General features: G+C 42.9%; 3 protein-coding genes across 5 annotated transcripts in view; 1 reads left to right on the top strand and 2 right to left on the bottom strand.

Annotated features, from left to right (window-relative positions):
- helq (helicase, POLQ like) overlaps positions 1-21,248 on the bottom strand; it is a 180,346-nt gene that overhangs the window by 143,758 nt on the left and 15,340 nt on the right. The gene's annotated exons all lie outside the window — the stretch shown is intronic.
- Positions 1,971-6,470, top strand: LOC122865321 (myosin light chain 5-like). Its single transcript, XM_044173598.1, has 7 exons — positions 1,971-2,028; positions 3,331-3,438; positions 3,514-3,589; positions 3,673-3,777; positions 5,263-5,341; positions 5,423-5,471; positions 6,278-6,470. Exons 1-7 carry the CDS (start codon positions 2,026-2,028, stop codon positions 6,377-6,379), a joined length of 522 nt encoding a protein of 173 aa, XP_044029533.1. The 5' UTR covers positions 1,971-2,025; the 3' UTR covers positions 6,380-6,470.
- hpse (heparanase) lies at positions 6,865-21,071 on the bottom strand. Of its 3 annotated transcripts, XM_044173587.1 has the most exons (13): positions 19,835-21,067; positions 18,691-18,815; positions 17,059-17,187; positions 16,351-16,409; positions 16,019-16,223; positions 15,173-15,344; positions 13,929-13,976; positions 12,643-12,736; positions 11,766-11,872; positions 10,556-10,670; positions 9,147-9,271; positions 8,921-9,058; positions 6,865-7,315 (listed from the first exon to the last, which is right to left on the bottom strand). In XM_044173587.1, the coding sequence occupies exons 1-13, from the start codon at positions 20,047-20,049 to the stop codon at positions 7,147-7,149; spliced, it is 1,701 nt and encodes a 566-aa protein (XP_044029522.1). In that variant the 5' UTR covers positions 20,050-21,067; the 3' UTR covers positions 6,865-7,146. The 3 variants fall into 3 exon arrangements, with proteins under 3 accessions (XP_044029522.1, XP_044029524.1, XP_044029525.1); XM_044173589.1 differs by lacking the exon at positions 13,929-13,976 and having other exon boundaries at positions 19,835-21,071; XM_044173590.1 differs by lacking the exon at positions 16,351-16,409 and having other exon boundaries at positions 16,019-16,192; positions 19,835-21,057.

The following is a 21,248-nucleotide window of genomic DNA, read 5'->3' as shown; positions in this document are numbered from 1 at the left end:
ACTTTAAGCCAATATTTTGTCTTTTTATATTAATGAACAATTAATAAATTAATTAAGTACATGTGTAAATAAATAAATAAATAACTAAGGCAAGAGTAGAGAGTTGAAACCATGATCAGCTCTGATATGATTGGCTGAGTGCTGATCATGTGGTTGCAGGTACACGAGGTAGGTGTGTTGGGAACCCTCCCAGCATGCACTGGGACAAAAGCCTCATGTTAGGTGTTGGTGCGTGGCCGCAGGTGTTTCCACACTTTTAAGTGATAATTATAAAACTACTGTTAAACTGAATCCTTATTAAAAGATCTTAAAAACCAGCAACACTTTTCTACAGTTAATAATTTTAATGCGTTTTGTTGTTCAAATGACAAATTCCCATTTAAATGTCAAATTAAATATCCACATGTTCCGGCTGCTTTGATCTTTTAACAGTCAGAATCTTTCAGTTGAGTTTCTGTCTTTATTTTTATTTTTTAGTCAACAAGCTTTTATTTTGTTTAAATGTGATAATTACACCAACAGATCACGATGATTTCTCAATAACCTGCACGCGCTCCTCTGAAGCCAGAGTTACATCAACACTTCGTGTCTGATCCAGCTGACTGTCAATAAGCCGTACTTTTGCAGGTTTGGGTTTAAGGACTTGTTGCTGTGACAACAGGTCCAGATGAGTGTTACGCAGGACTTACGGCTGTTTGCTCAGCGATGGATTCGACTACTTCAGCTTCCTTTTGGACACGAGTCAGCGTTTCTGCGGGACATTAAGATCGTGTAGTTTCACTGTGGACAGACTGTTTCTGCGATGAATCAGCACATGCAAACCTCAATACTTCACGTTTTATGAGTCTGTGCTGTCCTGTGTGCTGTTGCATGCTGGGGCAGCAGGCTGAGGGCAGCAGGCTGAGGGCAGCGGACGCCAACAGGCTCAACAAACTGATCCGTAAGGCCGGTGACATTGTGGGGGTGGAGCTGGACTCTCTGGCGGTGGTGTCAGAGAGGAGGATGCTGGGTAAACTACACGCCATCTTGGACAGCGTCTCCCACCCGCTCCATGACGTGCTGGTCAAACAAAGGAGCACCTTCAGCGGAAGACTCATCCCCCCACAATGCACCACAGAGCGCCACAGGAAGTCATTCCTGCCTGTGGCCATCAGACTCTTTAACTCCTCCCTCTAAGTGTCAGTCTGTTTGACCCGAAGTCACTAAACTGGACATTGATCATTAACATCTCTGCAATACTTGAAATGATTGTGCAATATTCTGTGTTTAATACTGCTGTGCAGTATTTAGTTTTCCCATGTTAGTTTTTCTTATTTATTGTTATTGATATACTGTACTTTTCATCAACCAGTAAACCCACTTGGTACTCGACACTTAGTTTATCTTATACTTATACCCACCTGGTACTTAATTTATTTTCTGACCTGTTTTATAGTTTTTATAGTGCATCATATCGTTTGCTAGTACTTCCTCCTGTGTGCACTGACGTAAAGGCGAGCTGCTGTAACAGAGTTTCCCTTCAGGATCAATAAAGTGTTTCTGATTCTGATTCTGACTCTGATATTTGATGTCACACGCTCTGGGGGATGGGGATGGGGGTAATGGCTCATTTGAAATGTCAAAAGTTTGATTTGTACTGTTTGGTTTTCGAAGCTCAAAGTAAAAACTGTTGTTCACAAAAGACAAAAATTGCTTTTAGTCTCCTGTTTCATAACTGCCCCCCCCCATCTCTAATGTTAAACTCTGTAAATAGAAACTCTCTAAAAGGTTCTGATCAGCAGCAGCAGTTGTTGTTGGGCCTCCGGAGAACCGAGGTTTTACCAAACATCTTGCCCATACAAGGGGAACTCTGCAGGGCTGGGGGTCCCATTTCGGTCCCGGCTCGCCCCCCCCAGAGACCCGGCTTCATCCAGACTATCATCACATCCCCTCTCTGCATCCCAGACAGCTGCTGTATTTAAACGCCCTGCTCCCAAATCATTGGACACACTGCCCGCACCACGCAGACAGCCCGGAGGAGGAGACATGGTACGTGATCCGTTCTCTTATCTGAAACACTTCTTACTGAATTAACTCCATAAATCTGCAGGAGGGGAAAGACTCATGAACAGCAAAATGAAGCGTCCTCGTTAGTTAAAGTTAACAGCCGGACCAACGACGAAAGGAAGCTCTCGGCCGCTCTCGGGTCACCTCTCGGCCGCTGTCGGGCCACCTCTCGGCTGCTCTCGGGTCACCTCTCGGCCACTGTCGGGTCACCTCTCGGCCGCTCTCGGGTCACCTCTCGGCCGCTGTCGGGTCACCTCTCGGCCGCTGTCGGGTCACCTCTCGGGTTTGGTAAACAAACGCGCTCTGTGTCATTGTGACGTTTGAAAAACGAAGCTTCGGGTTTCGTCTTTACGCTGCTGTTTTCGTGCTCGTCACGTGACGAATTAAAGGGCAGCTCGTGTCAGGCGGGTTTACCCGAACACCTGAAAACAGCAATCCAAAGGGCTTTGTGTAGAAACATGCCTCCGGTGAGATGATGAGAAAACCTCCGGCTGTGTTTTAAGAAGGCAGCTGTCATTCAGCAGCAGGTGACATCATCAGAGGCGTTTTCGTGATGTCACACAAGTCCGATCTCTGCTGCAGAGTCTGTGGAAATGTTGTATTTAAACGCTGACAAAAGTTTTATCGTTGCGGGCAGAAATCATTTTCCATTTGCTGCCACTTTCTATTTCCACTCCGCTACTAATCCCAGAGGGAAACATTGTGCTTTTACTCCTTTACGTTGATTTTAAACCTGCAGGCGCAGATTATTAATACAGAACAATGATGATGTACGATCATAGATTAAGCTGCCCAGCAGTGTATAAAGAAGTCAAAATTAACTCCATCCGTACCAGCTGCAACATTAGATTGATATGAACATTAATGCAGCAATATTTATAACATAATATACAGTATATATTATTCTGAAATGGGCCATTCTGCATAATAATGTATAATAAGTTTATTTTGCTGCTAATACTTTTGTACTTTTACTCGAGTAAAATCTAAGTACAGCCTCACAGAGCTGCTAGCATGGACAGACTTCTGTTGAGCGTTTAATAAATAATAACTAAGTTTGATTGTTGTTTATTTAGTCATAAATATTTAATGTTCTAAAAAAAAATACTTTTTAAACCAAGTTTTCAGGGGCTTTAATATTATATAGACCACAAATACAGGCCTGGAGTTCAATTTATAGAAAACAATCCCAATATTGGTCAGAAAATATATATACACACACATGTATATGGTAACTCTTCTCTGTCTTTGAGTTTACGATAATATTTGTATACATTTTTTTAGGCGAGCAGAAAGACGAAGAAGAAGGAAGGAGGCGCCAAAAGAGCTCAGAGAGCCTCGTCCAACGTTTTCTCCATGTTTGAACAAACTCAGATCCAAGAGTTCAAAGAGGTAAAGTCACATTCACGAGAGAATCGTCGGAAAGTTTTCGTCTTGCACTCACGCGTGTTCGTCTTTTTAATTCAGGCGTTCACACTCATCGACCAGAACCGGGACGGATTCATCGATAAAGAAGATCTCAAGGACACATACGCATCCCTGGGTTTGTAGCTCCGAGTGTAAATGTTTTCTAGACGTATCAGTCAGACGTGGCGTGGTTGTGACGTGGACGTGCTGTTCGCTCAGGTAAACTCAACGTGAAGGACAACGAGCTGGAAGACATGCTGAAAGAAGCCACGGGCCCCATCAACTTCACCATGTTCCTCAACCTGTTCGGAGAAAAGCTCCACGGTGAGAACCTTAAAGAAGCAACCCCAGTTTACACATTAAGACCAATTTAGAGTTCAGGAGGAGGAGGAGTCGCTCACAGGTGTACAGAGACGCTATCAAGTTGCATGGTGGGAAGTGTAGGAGTTCTTGGAGATTCCCATGTTTACAACTTCCATCCGACAACTCAAGCCGGTTATATGACCGCAGAGTCGGTTGTGTGACAGTTAAAAAGTACGTTGACAATCCTTCCCGTTAAATTTGGGTTTAAGGTCTTTGATCTACAGACTTTGGCTGACGTGAGGCGTCCATGTTTTATATCCCACATACAGGCCCACGTCATTTGTCGCCAAGTCGGTATCGGAGCTTTCAGCAAAATCTTTTGAGAGTTTCCCCAGTCTTAATCACGACTTGACTCGATGTTGACGCGAACGTTATTTACAAGTTGTAAACTGGTTGTTACAGTAACTTCATCTGGCAACCTCGTGATGACGACGAGACCTCGGGAAGTCACTACACCCGGCCAAGAAACAGTCCAGCACAGAATCGCCCATAAAAAGAAAAAACGACTTGTTGTTTTTACACTTGGTTTTTGATTGGATGTGTTAATTAGCTAGCAGTTTCCCCCTTTGTGCTAAGCTAAGCTAACCGGCTGCCTGTAGCTTCATATTTACCGGACAGACCTGATTTCACGAGTGCTGAACGAGCAATTTGACCTTGGTTTAGCTTGAAGACGCCGCCTTCACAAAGTGCGTAACAGCGGCACGAGAAGGAAGGAGTCTTACGTTGCGTAATGTCAGTTACACATAAATGCAGTTCGCTAACATTAGCCTCCATAAGCTACTGGTCTTACCAGACCAACACAGGTTGTATCAACAGCGTGTTGAATTGCACAAATGTGCGTTTTAGTGAAGTAAGAGGAAGGATGTGTTACTTCTTCTTTCAGAAATTACATGAAGTTTGTTTCCATCCACCTGCTTTAATGCGTATTTTCAATTTGAACATTAAAAAAAATTTGAATAAAAGCCCAAATGTCTGTTGTTTGTGGATGAATCCAGAAACAGACCGAGTGAAGAAGTGATGAAGCCCGAGGAGCTGAAAGCATCAGCTGTGTGTGGAGCGATGAGGAGGCTGGAGCCTTCCTCACATCAATAAACTAATAGAAACGCCACGTTTCCATCATGTTTCCCATCGTTTGAACTCTTAATGGCGTCGTCTCGCCGCGTCCTCTTCTTCTGCGGTGCTTTAACGGCAGCGGCTGGAGGATCAGCTCCACCAGCTGTTCACCTCCATCAGCCAATGAGCTCGCGTTCTCGCAGCAGCAGCGCGTCACGTTTTATTTTAAAGAGTTTCTGGAAATTCAGCTTAAATTTGCTCTGAATTTGGATGGAAACTCGACTGTAGTCTCGCTTTAAATCAGCTAGCTGACTCTAAAGAGGAAAGGAACACCTGAGCACACGGAGCTGGACAGGTGCCATCATACGCTTTGTCTCTGGTTTGTGTGTGCAGGCACAGACCCCGAAGACACCATCCTAAACGCTTTCAAAATGTTCGACCCCGATGCCAAAGGCTTCATTCACAAAGACGAGTAAGTTGTCAGTTGTGTGTTTAGATTTAGAAACGTCACTTTGCTGAAATGAAATACTTCTGTTTTTGTTTTGTTTTGCAGATTACAGAAGCTACTGATGACACAAGCAGACAGGTTCACGTCTGAGGAGGTAAAGAATCTTGCAGCTTCACTGTGTTGCTTCATGATGAAACTTCCTGTCAGAGACGGTTTGTAACGCGTTGATTTCCATCACGTGTCAACATCTGAATCTTAACAACTTTCTGCCAACAGAAAGTTGTTGAAATGCAACTCAGATCTCGCACTTCACTAAAAGTAGCAACTCCACCGTGTAGAAATACTCTGTTACAAGTAAAAGTCACATTTTTACTAAAACTAAAAAGTACAATTATCATTGTATTATTATTAATATTAGCATCAAAATGCACTTAAAGTACCAAAAGTGAAAGTTTCATCATGCAGAATAATACAGATCATTGCATTATAATTGTTGGTGCATTCATGTGTTCATCACTTTAATGTGTCAGCTGCTGAAGGTGGAGCTCATTTTAATTTATTTCCATTATCTGCTGGGTAGCTTGTGAATCGTGGATCAATAAAGTTTAATCTCAAATCAATAACACATCCTGATTTATTTGTTGATTATATTTTGTATGATTAATCTGAACCTGCAAAGTAAATTACGATGTCAGATTAACGTAGTGGAGCAAAAAGTCGGTGTAGTCGAGTAGAAGCAGAACGTGGAAATACTCCAAGTATTTAGTTACTTTGTACTGAAGTACAGTACTTGAGTAAATGTACTGAGTTACTTTCCACCGCTGTTAAAATTAACTTTTAGGGCTCAAAAATGGAAAAAAACAGACTAAATGAAGCTTAACGCAGCGATCATCCAGAAGTCAGCTACATCGATAACTCCTGTCATTCACGCATCAGTGATATGAATCTGTCTAACTGCAGGTGAAGCAGATGTTCCAGTCGTCGAACATCGACACCGCAGGAAACCTGGATTACAGATCTCTGTGTTACATCATCACGCACGGGGAGGAGCAGGAGGAGTAACGTGTCTCTGAGCTGAGCGCGAACCTGCTGCAGCATCACATTCAGTGTTTGTCTTTAAGTTCAAATAAAAAAAAGGAAAACTGGCAGAAAACCTGGTTTGGATCTGATTGATTTTTAGCCACGTTGATCAGTCGCTCCTCCACTCTGATCCGGACCGAAGCGTCTCAGCAGCTGCTTCATCGTTCATGCTCCCCTCAGGATGAACTGTAATAACTCTGCTGATCCTCTGACTTTCCATCTAGCGCCACCATCAGGTCGACATGTTAACGTGTCCGACACTTTGGTTTCTGACCAAACACCTGCAGAGCTGCTGACGCTCCCATCAGCCTCAGCTGCGCTCTGTGTTCACTGCTAACCAGCTAATGTTAGCATGCTAACACGCTAAGCTAAGATGGTGAACATTATACCTGCTGAACATCAGCATGTTAGCATTAGTTGACCATGATTTTAGGATTTTAGACAGACAGGGAAGGTTAGACCAGTAGTGGTTTGGGTCACAAGCGTCACCACCTTTGTGTAACGCAATTAGTAAATAAAATCTTTATTAGCACAGCATGTAATATTTTTCCATGAATAAGACACTCCAGCATCCGTTGTATGAGAGAACGTCAACAAAACAAAACAGCACCAAATCTATTTGCTGTCTCAGGTCACTTGAGTTCAAGTAATTCCAGTCCAGCGACGAGCAGCTCTCAGCGTTAAATTAGCTGGTTTCAGTAGTGACGACCGTGTGCAGAAACATGTCACCTGAGGAGTCCGTGCTGATGTCAGCGGGCCGGGATGCAGGCTGCGGCCCGAGCGTCTGCGAGGACGAAGAAGGCCAGCGAGTACGCAGGAAGCTGCAGACGTTCGGCCGGAGGCAGGCGGCTCCCTTTTAAGGCGGGAAGAGTTTTATCGTCCACCATCTTCAACACTTCTCCATTCAGTTTCACAGACCTTCAGAAAACACACAGTCAACTCATTTTATACAGCAGAGTGTGTGTGTGTGTGTGTGTGTGTGTGTGTGTGAGCAGTGAAAGATATTCTCTCCGCAGAGAAGCTCCTCTCCCTTATAGACTCAGCTTCAGTACTTCAGCCAGGGGCATGAAATCACTTATTCGATCATCGTGTCAGGGTGCAGAAACTACCCTCAGAGCGAGGGAGGAGCAGGTGATGCCCCCCCAAGCCTCACAGCTCGCTTTTGTGTTTTATATCAGCTGCTGTTTACAGCCAAAGAACAGCGTGCAAGGACGGAGGACTCTGTCTCGCTACATCAGTCTCAAAATAATGAAACGATTCGTCAGTCAACAAAACATTTGTCAGCAACTATTTTGCTAATTAATTAATGCAGAACATCTGATGGATCCAGCTTAAATGTGAGGGTTTGCTGCTTTTTTGTGCCTTGCAGAAAGCTGAAGGCCCGACAGTAAAGGCAAGTATCTGTATAGCGCCAGTTCACCGGCACCAAACCCAACAACCTCACTGTGACTTCAGGAAGCTGCACGCAGTCACAGTTCCAACACATAACTCCTCATGAAACCACAAACAGGTTTTTACATTTCTGTCTGTGTGCAAATTAAACAAACAAGATATGAATTTGTTTTCAGTGAAAAGCGAGTTCCAAAAAAGCTAAAGATTAAGACTACGTCTGCATTACTGCGTCTCATTTCTAAAATGTGTTTTGGTTTGAAGCGACATGCGTCCATACGAGTGTTTCCAGGTCGCTTTCATTCTGAACATCCGAACAACAGGAATATTTTCTTCTTTGTCCTCTTTTCGGCTGGAAAACGACAGCCAACGCGAGCCGGTTCTATTGTCGACAAAACAAGTATGAAACGTGACAAATCATGTCTCATAAACGTCACATGTTAACCAGCAGTCACTCCCAGGCTGCCGCGATGCAGACAAGATCGATATTTTAGGATGACAGCAGCTGTGTGTTCGTGGCGTTTAAAACGAGAGAAGCAACTAAATGTTGTCTTCTTAACGCAAAGCCACCGAGCCGCACCGGGCAGCTGATTTTGCATAAGCTCTGTTTTTCAAGACAGTTTTGAAAAAGTTCAGTTTTGGGAGGAGAAGAACAGGCTTAGTGTGGACAGAGGCTCAAAACAGACAGAAGAAGATGCTTTTTTAAACTTTATCCTGCTTAAAAAAGTCCTCCAGCATTTAGTCGTCACTTCCATAAAGTCAGAGGACTCACAAGAGACGAAACGAAACGCATCTGAGCAGCAGACGTGGAGATATCCGGACTTTTAGTCCTAAAAACACTGGAGCCTACATTTCCCATAATGCACCTGGATAGTGTTTTTCAGTTCGCAGCGCAGACTTTCTGTTAGCAGAACTACAACCACGACCAGTAAACCGAACTGCATGTGCTCCTTTAATGTCGACATACTCTGAGCAAAGCGACAAACTGCATGAGGAAAGTAACGACGCTGTGCAACACATGAACTTTCTTATGAAGCCTTTGCACTAAAAGTAGGTAAAGCGTGACTTTTCACATGACACGAGGAGAGAAGATTTCAGCCTAACTCGGTGATAAATGGTTGTATTGACGGGCACCTGGAGTAGAGCCCCTCCTCCCCCGACTGAAGAACAAAAGCCTCCACTGTGCTCGAGGAGACGAGTGCAGGAACGGAGATCCTGGCCGGCTTCTTACTGAGGTTCATGGATATCAACGTGACCGCTCCGCTGCTGTAACTACAGATACACATAAATGCAGCGAGTTACTACACGGCGTCACAGGCAGCTGCACCTGACTGAACACGTGAGCTTAAAGCAGGAGTACCTCTTTTTGTTCGAGCAGTGCAGATACAGCCTCACTCTTTTACTACGAGCAAAGCTGGAAAAAGCTTCGATTTTCAAAACCTCCGGTCCGACGAGTCTCTTGTAGAGAACAGACAACCAATAATCCTAAAAGAAGACACATGACATAGTTAGAGCTCATTCAGAATTAAATGAAAGGCTGAGCAGAGGTGGAGGAAGTGTTCAGATCGTTTACTTAAAGCTGCTTTAACTGATTTATTGGCCACTTGGGGGCAGCGGAAACAACACACCTGACATATTATCACTTCATTAGGTGGTTGAATCTAACTTGTTAGCAAACAGCTGCTTGTTTCCGCCTCCAGCAGCTACAGAGCGACACGACGCTTCGTCAGGAGGCGTGTCAGAGTCACATGACGCTTCATCAGGAGGCGTGTCTGTGTCTCCTGATGGACGTCAGTCCGGTCTTCTCTCCGTCAGCTCTGTGTTTGGTCTCCAGCAGCTGCTGAGGGAAACATCTGGCTCTTTAGCTGCTAGATGCTCCGCTACGTTCAGCAGCTGCTGAGGGAAACATCTGGCTCTTTAGCTGCTAGATGCTCCGCTACGTTCAGCAGCTGCTGAGGGAAACATCTGGCTCTTTAGCTGCTAGATGCTCCGCTATGTTCAGCAACTGCTGAGGGAAACATCTGGCTCTTTAGCTGCTAGATGCTCCGCTATGTTCAGCAGCTGCTGAGGGAAACATCTGGCTCTTTAGCAGCTAGATGCTCCGCTATGTTCAGCAGCTGCTCTCTGACAGCTTCTGTCTGCTGCAGAGTTTGGGTTTATCAGAGCTCGTTTGATGAAAATCAACACAGTTTCCAGCAGCAGCGGGCAGCGGCTCGCTAACATGTTAGCCAGCTAACTTTATCAGCTGATAATACGTCAGATGTCGTATTCACAGCTTCTAAAACCCCCGTGTGGACAAAGAAAACCTAAATCATGCAGCTTTAAGTTTTGAAAGTAAAACTAGTCAACATGCAGACTGGTTCCTTTAAGAGTGCTTTAATCATTAGATATTATCGGATTACTATCACTGATGTATATAACATGTAAGAAGCATTTTATTGTTTTATCTGGGCGAGGAGTACCTAATATACTGTTGAGTAGTTTAATCTGTAATAATTCATCTCATTTTAAAAGATCATCATATGGTTTTTTATGTAAAATCTTAATCTGTAAAGTAACTAAAATAAATGTATTTGAGTAAAACAATATTTCCCTCTGAAATCTGAGGGCGAAGTCGTACTTAAGTGCACTTATGAGTAATTGTACTTTAAATAAAACAGACGAACCTGGACTCAACACAGAATTCAATTTCTTTTAGATTAAAAACACATCTCGTGTCAAACTCAATTTAGACATACAGCGAGTTACACATGATTAAAGAAGTCTTACAGGAAGAGGATCCAGGTTCTCGTCGACCAGGTGGTAACTCCCAGAACCAATGAACACCTGCCGCATCACGACATCCAGGCCGAGTCTGGCTGCCAGGCCGAGTTTATCCAACCACCTGCAGACAGCACATATATAACCAACACTGAAACGTGTTAACACTGAAGGGTGTGTTAATAACACAGGAACAAGTGTTAATAACACAGGAACATGTGTTAATAATGTGTGTTAATAAGTGTTAATAACACAGAAACAAGTGTTAATAACACAGGAACAAGTGTTAATAACCCAGAAACAAGTGTTAATAGCATGTGTTAATAAGTGTTAATAACACAGAAACAAGTGTTAATAACATGTGTTAATAACACAGAAACAAGTGTTAATAACGTGTGTTAATAACCCAGAAACAAGTGTTAATAACGTGTGTTAATAACATGTGTTAATAACAGAAACAAGTGTTAATAACATGTGTTAATAACATATATTAATAAGTGTTAATAACATGTGTTAATAACCCAGAAACAAGTGTTAATAACGTGTGTTAATAACCCAGAAACAAGTGTTAATAACGTGTGTTAATAACCCAGAAACAAGTGTTAATAACGTGTGTTAATAACCAGAAACAAGTGTTAATAACATGTGTTAATAACCAGAAACAAGTGTTAATAACGTGTGTTAATAACCCAGAAACAAGTGTTAATAACGTGTGTTAATAACCCAGAAACAAGTGTTAATAACGTGTGTTAATAACCAGAAACAAGTGTTAATAACATGTGTTAATAACCAGAAACAAGTGTTAATAACATGTGTTAATAACATGTATTAATAAGTGTTAATAACGTGTGTTAATAACCCAGAAACAAGTGTTAATAACGTGTGTTAATAACCCAGAAACAAGTGTTAACGTGTTAATAAGTGTTAATAACACGTGTTAATAACGTGTGTTAATAAGTGTTAATAACACAGTGTTAACAGATAGTTCTATTATGTATGAAAAGATCATTTAAGAACCACAGTGTGTTGCTTTTACTATGGAAAGCACATGTGATAAGCAGGACGGCTTTAAGGTTTGTCATGAGCCCGGGGCTGCTGGGTAATTAGTAAACTCAATCAACCACATGTTATTTCCCCTGAGACGCCACGGCCTTCCTGTTAAAGACAATTACAGCGCTTGTGGGCATGTGACATTCGCTTTCGACTCGAATTAACTCACATGAAGCCTGCGACGAACGTGTCCGACAGTCCGACGGCTCCTCCTCCGTAGGCTGAGCTCGTCTCCCCCAGCCACACCGCCTTCCCAGGAGACACCAGCTTCACTGTCTGAACCAGGAGAGAAAACATAATAATAATTATAATAAAACTTTATATACTTTTACAGAGCACTTATCAAAACAAAGTACAAAGTGCTTCACAACAGGAGAAATAAAACACCACAGTGAAAGATGAAATATAAAATACACAAAAGCAGTAAAATAAACAGTTCAGGTAAAATCAGGATCTGCTTCCAGATAAAAATGGGTTTTGAGACGAGACTTAAACGAGGACTCTGACTCAGACAGCCTGATGTCTTCGGGCAGGTTGATCCAGAGCCTCGGGGCCCTGATGGCAAAAGCTCTGTCCCCCTAGTTTCCATCCTGGACTCAGGAACAGACAGGAGACCCCTGCCCGAAGATCTCAGACTACGTGAAGGTTCATAAGGGACTACAAGGTCTAAGATATAGTCTGGAGCCATGAAGAGCCTTAAAAGTAATCAACAAGATCTTAAAATCAGTCCTGAAACCAACAGGGAGCCGATGTAAAGAGGCTGAACCAGGTGTGACGTGGTCGCACCTCTGGGTCCTGGTTTACAGCCGAGCAGCTGAGTCCTGTACAGTCTGCAGTCTGTCAGAGTTTTTAGATTAAGACGAGTGAACAGGCTGTTACAGTAATCGAGGCGTGAGGAGATAAAAGCACGAACAACAGTTTCTGCATCACTAAGATTTAAAATAGATCGGATTTTTAACATCCACGTCAACATCTGGACGTCTCACACACACACATCAAACACCGAGGAGTCGTCGTATCCGTCCACTGCTGCTGCGCGTTATTACCTCCAGGACTTCATTGGTCTTTAAGGCCAGAGAGTCCAGAACCTCTGGATCCAGAAAGTCCTCCACCGACGTGTCTCTCCCGTTCACATAATAACTAGGAAACAGGAGAGGGAGAACGAACCAATCAACGAATGGTTTTATTTTCGTGGATTTATTCAGACGCATCAGCAAATCAAACATTTATAAACTCACCAGCATCTAAGAACACGAGATATCAAATATGAGCTTCTTATAATGTCCCAGGAGATTAAACAAACATATTCACATGAATACAAGTATAAACACATCTGAGCTAATCTAAATCTACGTGTGCGTACAGTGTGTTCACGTCAGGGCGACTTTCCATCGTATGTCCGATTCAGTTGATGAATAAATAGCCTGTAATCCATATAAATTAAGTAGGATTTATTTATTATTAAGCTATGTTTCTCCTCTTGTTCCATGCTTCAGAAATATATTCAGAAATCATCATCAAGAACAATTAAACTAAAGCGCCATCACTTCGAATCTAAATCTGGAACTTGTCACTAATCAGAATCAGAAATACTTTATTGATCCTCGAGGGGAAACTCTTTCGCTACAGCAGCTCGCTGTCACGTCAGCGCACACTGAGCAAAAAATATAATACACTATAATACAGGTCAGATATGTTAAGTACCAAGTAGGTATAAGTATAAAATAAAATAAGTGTGAAGTACAAAGTGGGTTTACTGGTTGATGATAATAATACGGTATAAAGTAATAGTGCCTGAACTGCCAAGTTAAGTGCAGCTTATTAAGATTATAATGAGACGGAGGATATTGCACAGCAGTAATAGAAGTATGAATAAATATCAATAAATAGGGAATTTTAAACTGAAAAGAGTATATTGCACAGGAGTATTAACACAGAGTATTGCACAATTATGTCAAGTATTGCAGAGATGATAATGATCAGTGTCCAGTTTAGTGACTTCGGGTCATACAGACTGACACTCAGAGGGAGGAGCTAAAGGAGTTAATATAACTGTTTGTCGCTAATCGTGATAAAAAGGTCAGCAGAGAATAAAAAGACTTTAGTTGTTCACAGTATTCACAGATTCTTTCTTCAGCCGCCTCTCTGTATCGTCCGGTTTCAATATGTATTTACAGTAAACCGTAAATCATCTCTTACTTTTAGACACATTTATAATCTGTCTTGAATAAGCAATGAGGAGTCTGTGATGTGAACCTCAGGAGTCAATAACTGGAGTGCAGTTTGGTTAAACGACGTCATGTGTGTTTGTGGAGGTTGCAGGTGAACTCACTGGTGCCAGGTGCAGGCGTCCACCGCCTCAGCTCCGCTCTGCAGGAACCTGCGGCCACGACGCAACGAGAGATCGACAGTCATCCGAGTGATTCAAACTTTATCGGTACAACAGCAAACACAACAAGCGCTCCCACAGCCGGCGCAGCGGCCGAGGTAAACACCTCTGGAGCAAAGTCCGCAGCTCACATGGGACTGCGACTCAAGTGTAACAGAGTTTTAATGAGCTGCACATATCTGCGCTAAGTAAAATAAATATTAGATTAAACGTGTCAGGGCCAACCACACCCACACCAACCCTCCCCTCCATCCCCGCAATACAACGTACTGCTGGTACAGAATAAGCATTCATAGTATATATATATATATATACACATACACACTTAATGCACAAGGATCCACATTCATCTTAAAGAAGAAACCTGTTTACATGAATTCCTCCGCAGAATGAGTGATTTCTGCCAGATTCCCATATTTCCTTTAACGTATCCTGTTCATTTGCAGGATGAATGTGATTTTTTCTCGTGCCGAACATGACGCCACCTCCTTGATATTCTTCTCTACGGATGGTTTGTTTTGACTTTTCCAGTTAAGAGCTATCGGCCTGTTTGTTTGCAGGACGAACATATCAATAAGTACGTATTGGCCCTGTTTTATACTGAAATCCTTCGGGCATTAATTCATGATAAATATTTTAGGATCTAAGGGGAGCTGAACTGAAACAAACTGTCCGGTTGTTCTTATTTTAAAGAGAAGCTCCTCTGATTACGGTTTTGCGTCTGACGCCTGATTGGTTGATTGATTTTAAATGCATCCTTCCATGGACGTTGTTTTTGTTCATTGTGCTGTTTTTGGACACTTTTCACTCTAATATTGTCTCTGAAAATATACTCAGTATCTTGAAATGCACCCTGTTTCATTTTAATATACTTTATACTGTTTTTGGTTTTTTTTAATTATGCATTGCTCAAAGGCGGGACAACAGGGATCTATGGTCCAGTATCTGTTATAATGGATAATATGAATCTCCCTGTGAGGAGAGCTTCAACACTGGAAAATGTGCAGAAATCTAAGTTGTAAAAAAAGTTTCTTGGTAATGACACGAGGAAAATATATCATCAATGTAAAGATCCTGAAAGTTTTTCATTCCAGATTGTAGACGTTTATTCGAGAATTGAAGTAGGAAATGCCGGGTTTGTTATTTTTATTTCATGTTTGTAATTGAAGTGAACGTGGACCTCTCACCCCTCCAGTATGTCTGTCCGGTGGTCTCGTGGCTGACCGACGTCCGGCCCGTACAGTCCGGCGTCCTGGTACAGTTTGGATTGTGACATCATCTCTCTGAGACGGGTGAAATCCTGTCCCAGCTGATATCCATCCACTCGAACCCCTGCCTTCTTCTCATAGCTGTTTGGTTCTGAGGACAAACAGAAGAGTTCCCTTTGATGCAGACTGTTTCAAAACCAGCACCGTTCTCTTTCAGTGAAATGGTTTCTGATGTTACGCTTCCTGCGGGCCTTCCTGTGTCGCCGTAACACAAAACCACTGTTCACAGAACAAACAGTTCAGGCAGATAAAATAACACGAGATAACTTCCTGTGTCCGCAGTGAGGTGATTAAAGGCGTCGCATGACATGAAAACACGGAAGTGAAACTCAAACCTCAGATACGAGACCACAGTGTTTCAATATTACTGTCGTTTCACTCCAATAATGAACAAAGAGTCGAAGAAAACACACACACACACACACACACACACACACACACACACACACACACCTCTGATTAAAATGAATTTAGTATTTAAAAGTATCAATCTGGTGACATTTTATGTTTCTTCTTGTCAACAAATCCCATGTACAGAGCCAAACTAACAATGTAGGAATGAACAACAATGAATGTATCCTACTAACAAGTATGTGTGTGTGTGTGTGTAAGAAAAGCAGCAAATCATCACATTTCCGCTTGAAAAAATGAAAAAAAAAGATTTATCGATTATCAAAAACTATTTGCCGATTAATGTTCTGTCAATCTGATCGTTGCGGCTGTATCGCTGACAGTAGATAAACCCGTTTTATCCCGTTAGCGTACCGTTGCCCAGCTCCCAGGACGTCCTGTACTGTCTGGACTCACAGTACTGCAGCAGCGAGCGGGCGTTGCTGCTGTTCCAGGCGTTGTCAGCTGTTCTCAGCAGAGCGTTCAGCCCGAAGATCAGATCCATCCCCGAGCAGTTGGCGAAGGAGTGCAGCAGATCTACAGTGTACTCTGTCGCAGGAGGAAGGTAACAGAGGTGTAACTGTTTGTATAAGAAGAGGCCGAAGAAGACAGAAAATCAGGCTACAAATAAAGATGAGGTCTTATCTTGATTCTACTGGAAAGAAAATGTGGCCGTCCAGTAATAAATAACTATTAATACAGTTTACTGTCTTGTTTATAGGAGTGGGATCAGCAGAAGAGAGAGAAATGTCCAGCGGTGTATCATCTGCATAGAATGACAGGATATATTATGTTTCGTTATAATGTCGCCAAACAGGAGCAAATTAAAGTGCAGGGGTCGAAGCATCGAGCCGCGTGGAACCTGATAAAATGTTTGTTTCAACAGATGATGAACGTCTGATGGAAACACAGAAGCTCCTGTTCATTAAAAATAAAAAGTAAACCGGTTTGAGCCCGATTGACCAAATTTATTACAATATCACGATCAACTGTGTCAAAGGCAGCAAGGGAGGTCAAGCAAAACTAAAATACTTTTTGGATCCATGCTGATCTTAAAGTCACTGATTACTCTGATAAGAGCTGTTTCAGCGCTGCGGTTAAATCTGAAACCAGACTGGAACGTTTCTGGACCGGACTCTTTATAATATTACTCACAGAGACCCAAATATTCCCACCACGAGCGAGCACTTGGCGACGTAGGCAAGGAAAAACTTCCCTTTAAAAGGAGGCAGAAACCTCGGACAGAACCTATAGGCTCAAGAAGTCAAAACACCGTTTTTATCATTACAGACTACCTGAGGTTTTCAGGTCCAGCAGGAACAGTAACATGTGATGTTTCAGTGCTGAACTGAAACCAGACGGGAACACGTCATGTAAACTACGGAGGAACGTTTCTGCCAAGAAAAACCTCGTACCTGTGAACTTCACTCTTCTGTACTTCCTCCGCAGGTCTTCTCTCATCAGGATCAGTTGTTGTTGAGTCCACTCCTTCTTCAGCCTCTCCTCCAGCCAGGAGGGCAACTCCAGCTCATCACAGGACTGCTCTAACGACGACAGGCAGGGAGGGAACGTTACTTATGCATTTATGTATTAAAGTGCAGAAAGAAACACCGTCCGATGACCCGAGTGGAGCCAAACCATTCAAGAGCAAAGCGGCGAATTCATGTGTGGGGAAACGATGGAGTAACTGGATTTTCAAAATAAAATAAAATAACAATTCAAAAAGATATCTGGATTGTCAAAATAAAATAAAATAACAATTCCTCTGCTGCTCTTCCTGAGCTTTCTTCCATTTCCCCCCCCGTTAAAAGGTTTTTTGGGGAGTTTTTCCTGATCCGAATCGAGGGTCTAAGGACAGACCGTAAAGCCCCTTGAGGCAAACTGTGATCTGTGATACTGGGCTGTATTAGGCAGTTTTCACGTCCAACTGAAAACATAAAAACAACACGACGCCACAGGAACAGATGATAAACTGACGGAAACACAGGAAGTTTGAGCCTGACAGGCCAAATCAATATCCTGATCAACATGATTGTAGAACTTTCCAGCAGGTGTCACTAATTTGTTTTGCGTATGTATATTACAAGTGATAGATGTTATCATCATGTCCTGGGGTATTTGAAGAAATAAGTGTGTATAATTACCATCTTATTCTAAATGTAGGCACATTTATGTCATATATGTTATAATCTTACTAGGTTACAGATATGTTTTATTATCGTTCCCAGTCACCAGATTGTCTATCTGTATGTGAAGTTAGTCAGTGCGCAAGCGCCACCTAGGTTAAATTTTCACTCTGTTGTTGATCGGGGCTGGTGCGCTTGCTGGTGAGTGTAAACTGGCATCGCTAGTAATTCGGATTAAGAATTAATGTCTCACGATTGTGCAATTTCAGTAGTTAATTCTGATGTTTGTTTTGTGTTTTCATTGCAGGTTTACGACCTAGCAACCTAATTGATTGGTTAATTGACGAGCTAAATGTTACACATAACTGGCTTGTGGATGCTTATTGTGTATGTGTGCACAATAAAACTCAAAAAGTGGCCTGAGTTGCGTCCGCCGTGCTCGTCCTGAAACCCTTCCAGTGGGGAGTTTATTGAGCTACAGCAGGTAGCTTAGTAAAAAAACTGGACACTGATCGAAGGCAGCAGGGAGGTCAGAACAGCTGTTTCAGGGCTGTGCTCAAGCGTCAGGTAAACTGCGGAGGAACGTTTCTGCCAACGACAGAAAGAAATACACGCAGTAAAAGTTTTGTATGATGAGAATAAAGAAACTGTAAGTCATAATCTCGATCGCATTTTTAATTTTTAGCATTCATCATTTTCTTCTCCGGGCAGAAGTGAGCTTCCATATTTCACACATAAAGCCCAGCTGTTAATGTGCGACTGTTTCCGGGGTACTTCTGAGGAAAGGAGACTCTCAGGTCGGGCTGTGGTTCCTGAGCAGGTGCGAACATGTGACCTGGCACACCTGAGTATACCCTTATTTTCATTATACGCTACCAGAGGTTTTCCAGGTCCTGCAGGATCAGTAACACGTGACGGTACCTGCAGTGAGGCCGGAGGCCGGCCGGCGCCTCTGCGGGGTGAACACCATGAAGTCTTGTCTGGTCCCCCCAAACCTCAGAAAAGCCGGACTTAACGCTTTGGCCAAAGTCCGGACCTTTGGAGAGCTACAGAAGACAAAACAAAGACTTCAGTGCTGATGAACTGTGAAACCTTTATGATGCTTCCAGAGCAAAGAACACATTTTATCAGAGCAATGAAGATAAGATTATTATTAATAATAATAATAATAATAATAATAATAATGATGATGTGACTTTCAGTATATGGTCGGTTTACAGCAGTTTCTGCTCCTCTAACAGACTGAACTTCAGAGAAGAAGGCCTGAAGGGGAAGAACAACAACATTTTACGTGTAATTTGGTGATTTTGAGCAAGAAATGTAAGAAAGAGGGGAAACCCGGTAAAACGGATCCAACACAAATACAGATTTTCTTAATATTCACACGTTCAAATGGTCACGTTGTGTTCGGAGTGTCTTAAATACATGAAACAGGTCTAACCTGCCTTCACACAGTGACGCTTTTTGATATTTCTCATTTTTTAAAAGCAAAAATTACAACAAAATATCTGTTTTCTATCACAGTAAACTGAATGTTTGACAACTTGGATATTTTATAGATCAAAGTGATTAACTGAGAAAACAATCAGTAGATTAATCGATTATAAATCACTAGTTACAGCTCAAAGTCTAGATTTTTTTTGTGAACTTTATATGAAATAGACCTTAGTACGCCAGTTTTTATGCAGAATTCAGTGTTATATTAATAAGATATTTATCAATCATCAAATATATAACGAGACATCTTCAGGTAACACGCGCGCGCTGAAACAATCGATCAGTTTATTCATTAGATTCACGGCTGCTTTGATAATGATCGATCAGTTTAATACAGTTTTTATGTCAAAATATGAGTCTGCAGTTTAACAGCCAACTGAAGCTAACAAATACATGCAGCGCAGTAAAAGTACCCGCGTGCAGTACAAGTACCTCAGCCTGGTTTAAGTGGCTCGGGCAGAAGATCTCGCGCTTAACAAGGTTCGTTTAAAGTGTTAAAGTGAGACGGAAGCGGGTTTAAACACAAAGCCACTTTGTGACCCCGCAGTCCGGATCTCGGCGGACTCACGCCAGCAGGTACACGAACTTCTCCTCCGAAGCCAGGCTGGCATCGATGGTGACGGACAGAAAGCGCCGGTCCACCCGGCGGATCACCGCGGACAGATCCACACCCACATCGGAAGAGTTCCGGTTCGGGTCTACGATGTGGACTCCGTCAGTGTGGTACCAGAGGAGGGACAGGACCAGGACCAGGACCAGGACCGGGACCGCCACAGACTTCATGACTGCAGACTGACCCTCCAACACACGCGGAGCACTTCCTGCAGCGCCGCCTCTTGTTTACAGCCGGGGGGCACGCGCTTCCTCCGGCTCCACGCCGTTCACACCAGAACCGGATCGTGTCCGGGACGAGCCCGGCCAGACCCGCACACGGAGCCGCTCCCTGATTGGCCAACTACATAATCAACATGTAACTTGTGATGTGATATTATCGGGCGGTGAAGCTTTATTGATCCTGGGTGGAGGTGGAGGCTGAGCTCCACCCAGGCGGTGCTGCTCCTCACACCAGCTAAGTTAAAAACTCTCACGTGACATTATGGCCAGTGGTCCAGACTGTTTGGTGGCCCGAGTGGCCCACTGGCCTGCATGAAGTGCGCGCGCACACACACACAGTCGTGTTTCCATCACTTTCAGGGACATTACATTTACCACTACTTGCCGGAAGCTAACCTTAAACCCAGTCTCCACCCTAAAACTTAATGATTTACGTTATGGCGACCTGTCCTGTAGCTCTACACCGCTACGAAACTCCACCTACAGAAGGAAACGAAGTCCTCCTCAAACTGTTGTTTTGAATTAAGATCCCGCCCCCCCGACCGGGCAGAGAGCCAATCATAGTTTAGGATAACGGGGTGACACCTGGGGTGGCCAATCAGATTTCAGGCGGCCTGTTGCCTTCAGATAAACGTCCAATCAGGAGCAATTAACTATGTAAACAGGAAGTCACTGTAGTGTCACAAGCTAGCAACTTCCAAACATTAGTTTTAGAGGCTAAAAGATAAATCTGTGAATGTAGGTGTTAGTGTTATTTCTGTCTGCAGACATGCAGTTTATAATGAGAGGGAAGTATGTGACTATGCTAAGCTAACTGACGCTATTTACTCACTCTAAACGGCTCAGATGTTAGCATGCTAACGTTAGCTTTGTCAGCTGGTTCAGTTAGCTACACAACAGCTCCACCTGCAGTTAGCGGCTGTAAATTACACACATTTACAGAAATGTCTATTAATGTCACTGTAACTTTAAACTGTATATTTAAATAAATGTTTAGTAACAACTAATCTCTACGTAAGAACTAGTTAGTGAGGTGCAACCTGTTTTAATTTAGCGATGATAAAACTCCACTTAGTACTGATGAACGTCTGGCGCACCTGGCTCCAGGTGTGCACACCTGTAGTGTAGTTAAATCCACCACCACCCGT

Source organism: Siniperca chuatsi, linkage group LG18 (genome assembly GCF_020085105.1).
Source record: "Siniperca chuatsi isolate FFG_IHB_CAS linkage group LG18, ASM2008510v1, whole genome shotgun sequence".
Taxonomy (NCBI): Eukaryota; Metazoa; Chordata; class Actinopteri; order Centrarchiformes; family Sinipercidae; genus Siniperca; species Siniperca chuatsi.
The sequence above is the reverse complement of the archived record's forward strand: the minus strand, read 5'-3'. Positions and strand labels throughout refer to the sequence as shown.

Coding starts and splice junctions, on each gene's coding strand:
- LOC122865321 (XM_044173598.1), top strand. Junction 3,590..3,672: donor GGACACATACGCATCCCTGG/GTTTGTAGCTCC, acceptor CTGTTCGCTCAG/GTAAACTCAACGTGAAGGAC. Junction 3,778..5,262: donor GTTCGGAGAAAAGCTCCACG/GTGAGAACCTTA, acceptor TTGTGTGTGCAG/GCACAGACCCCGAAGACACC.
- hpse (XM_044173587.1), bottom strand. CDS start 20,049: ATGAAGTCTGTGGCGGTCCCGGTCCTGGTCCTGGTCCTGGTCCTGTCC. Junction 16,224..16,350: donor CCACTCCTATAAACAAGACA/GTAAACTGTATT, acceptor TTATACAAACAG/TTACACCTCTGTTACCTTCC. Junction 9,272..10,555: donor AGAACCTGGATCCTCTTCCT/GTAAGACTTCTT, acceptor GTCTTCTTTTAG/GATTATTGGTTGTCTGTTCT.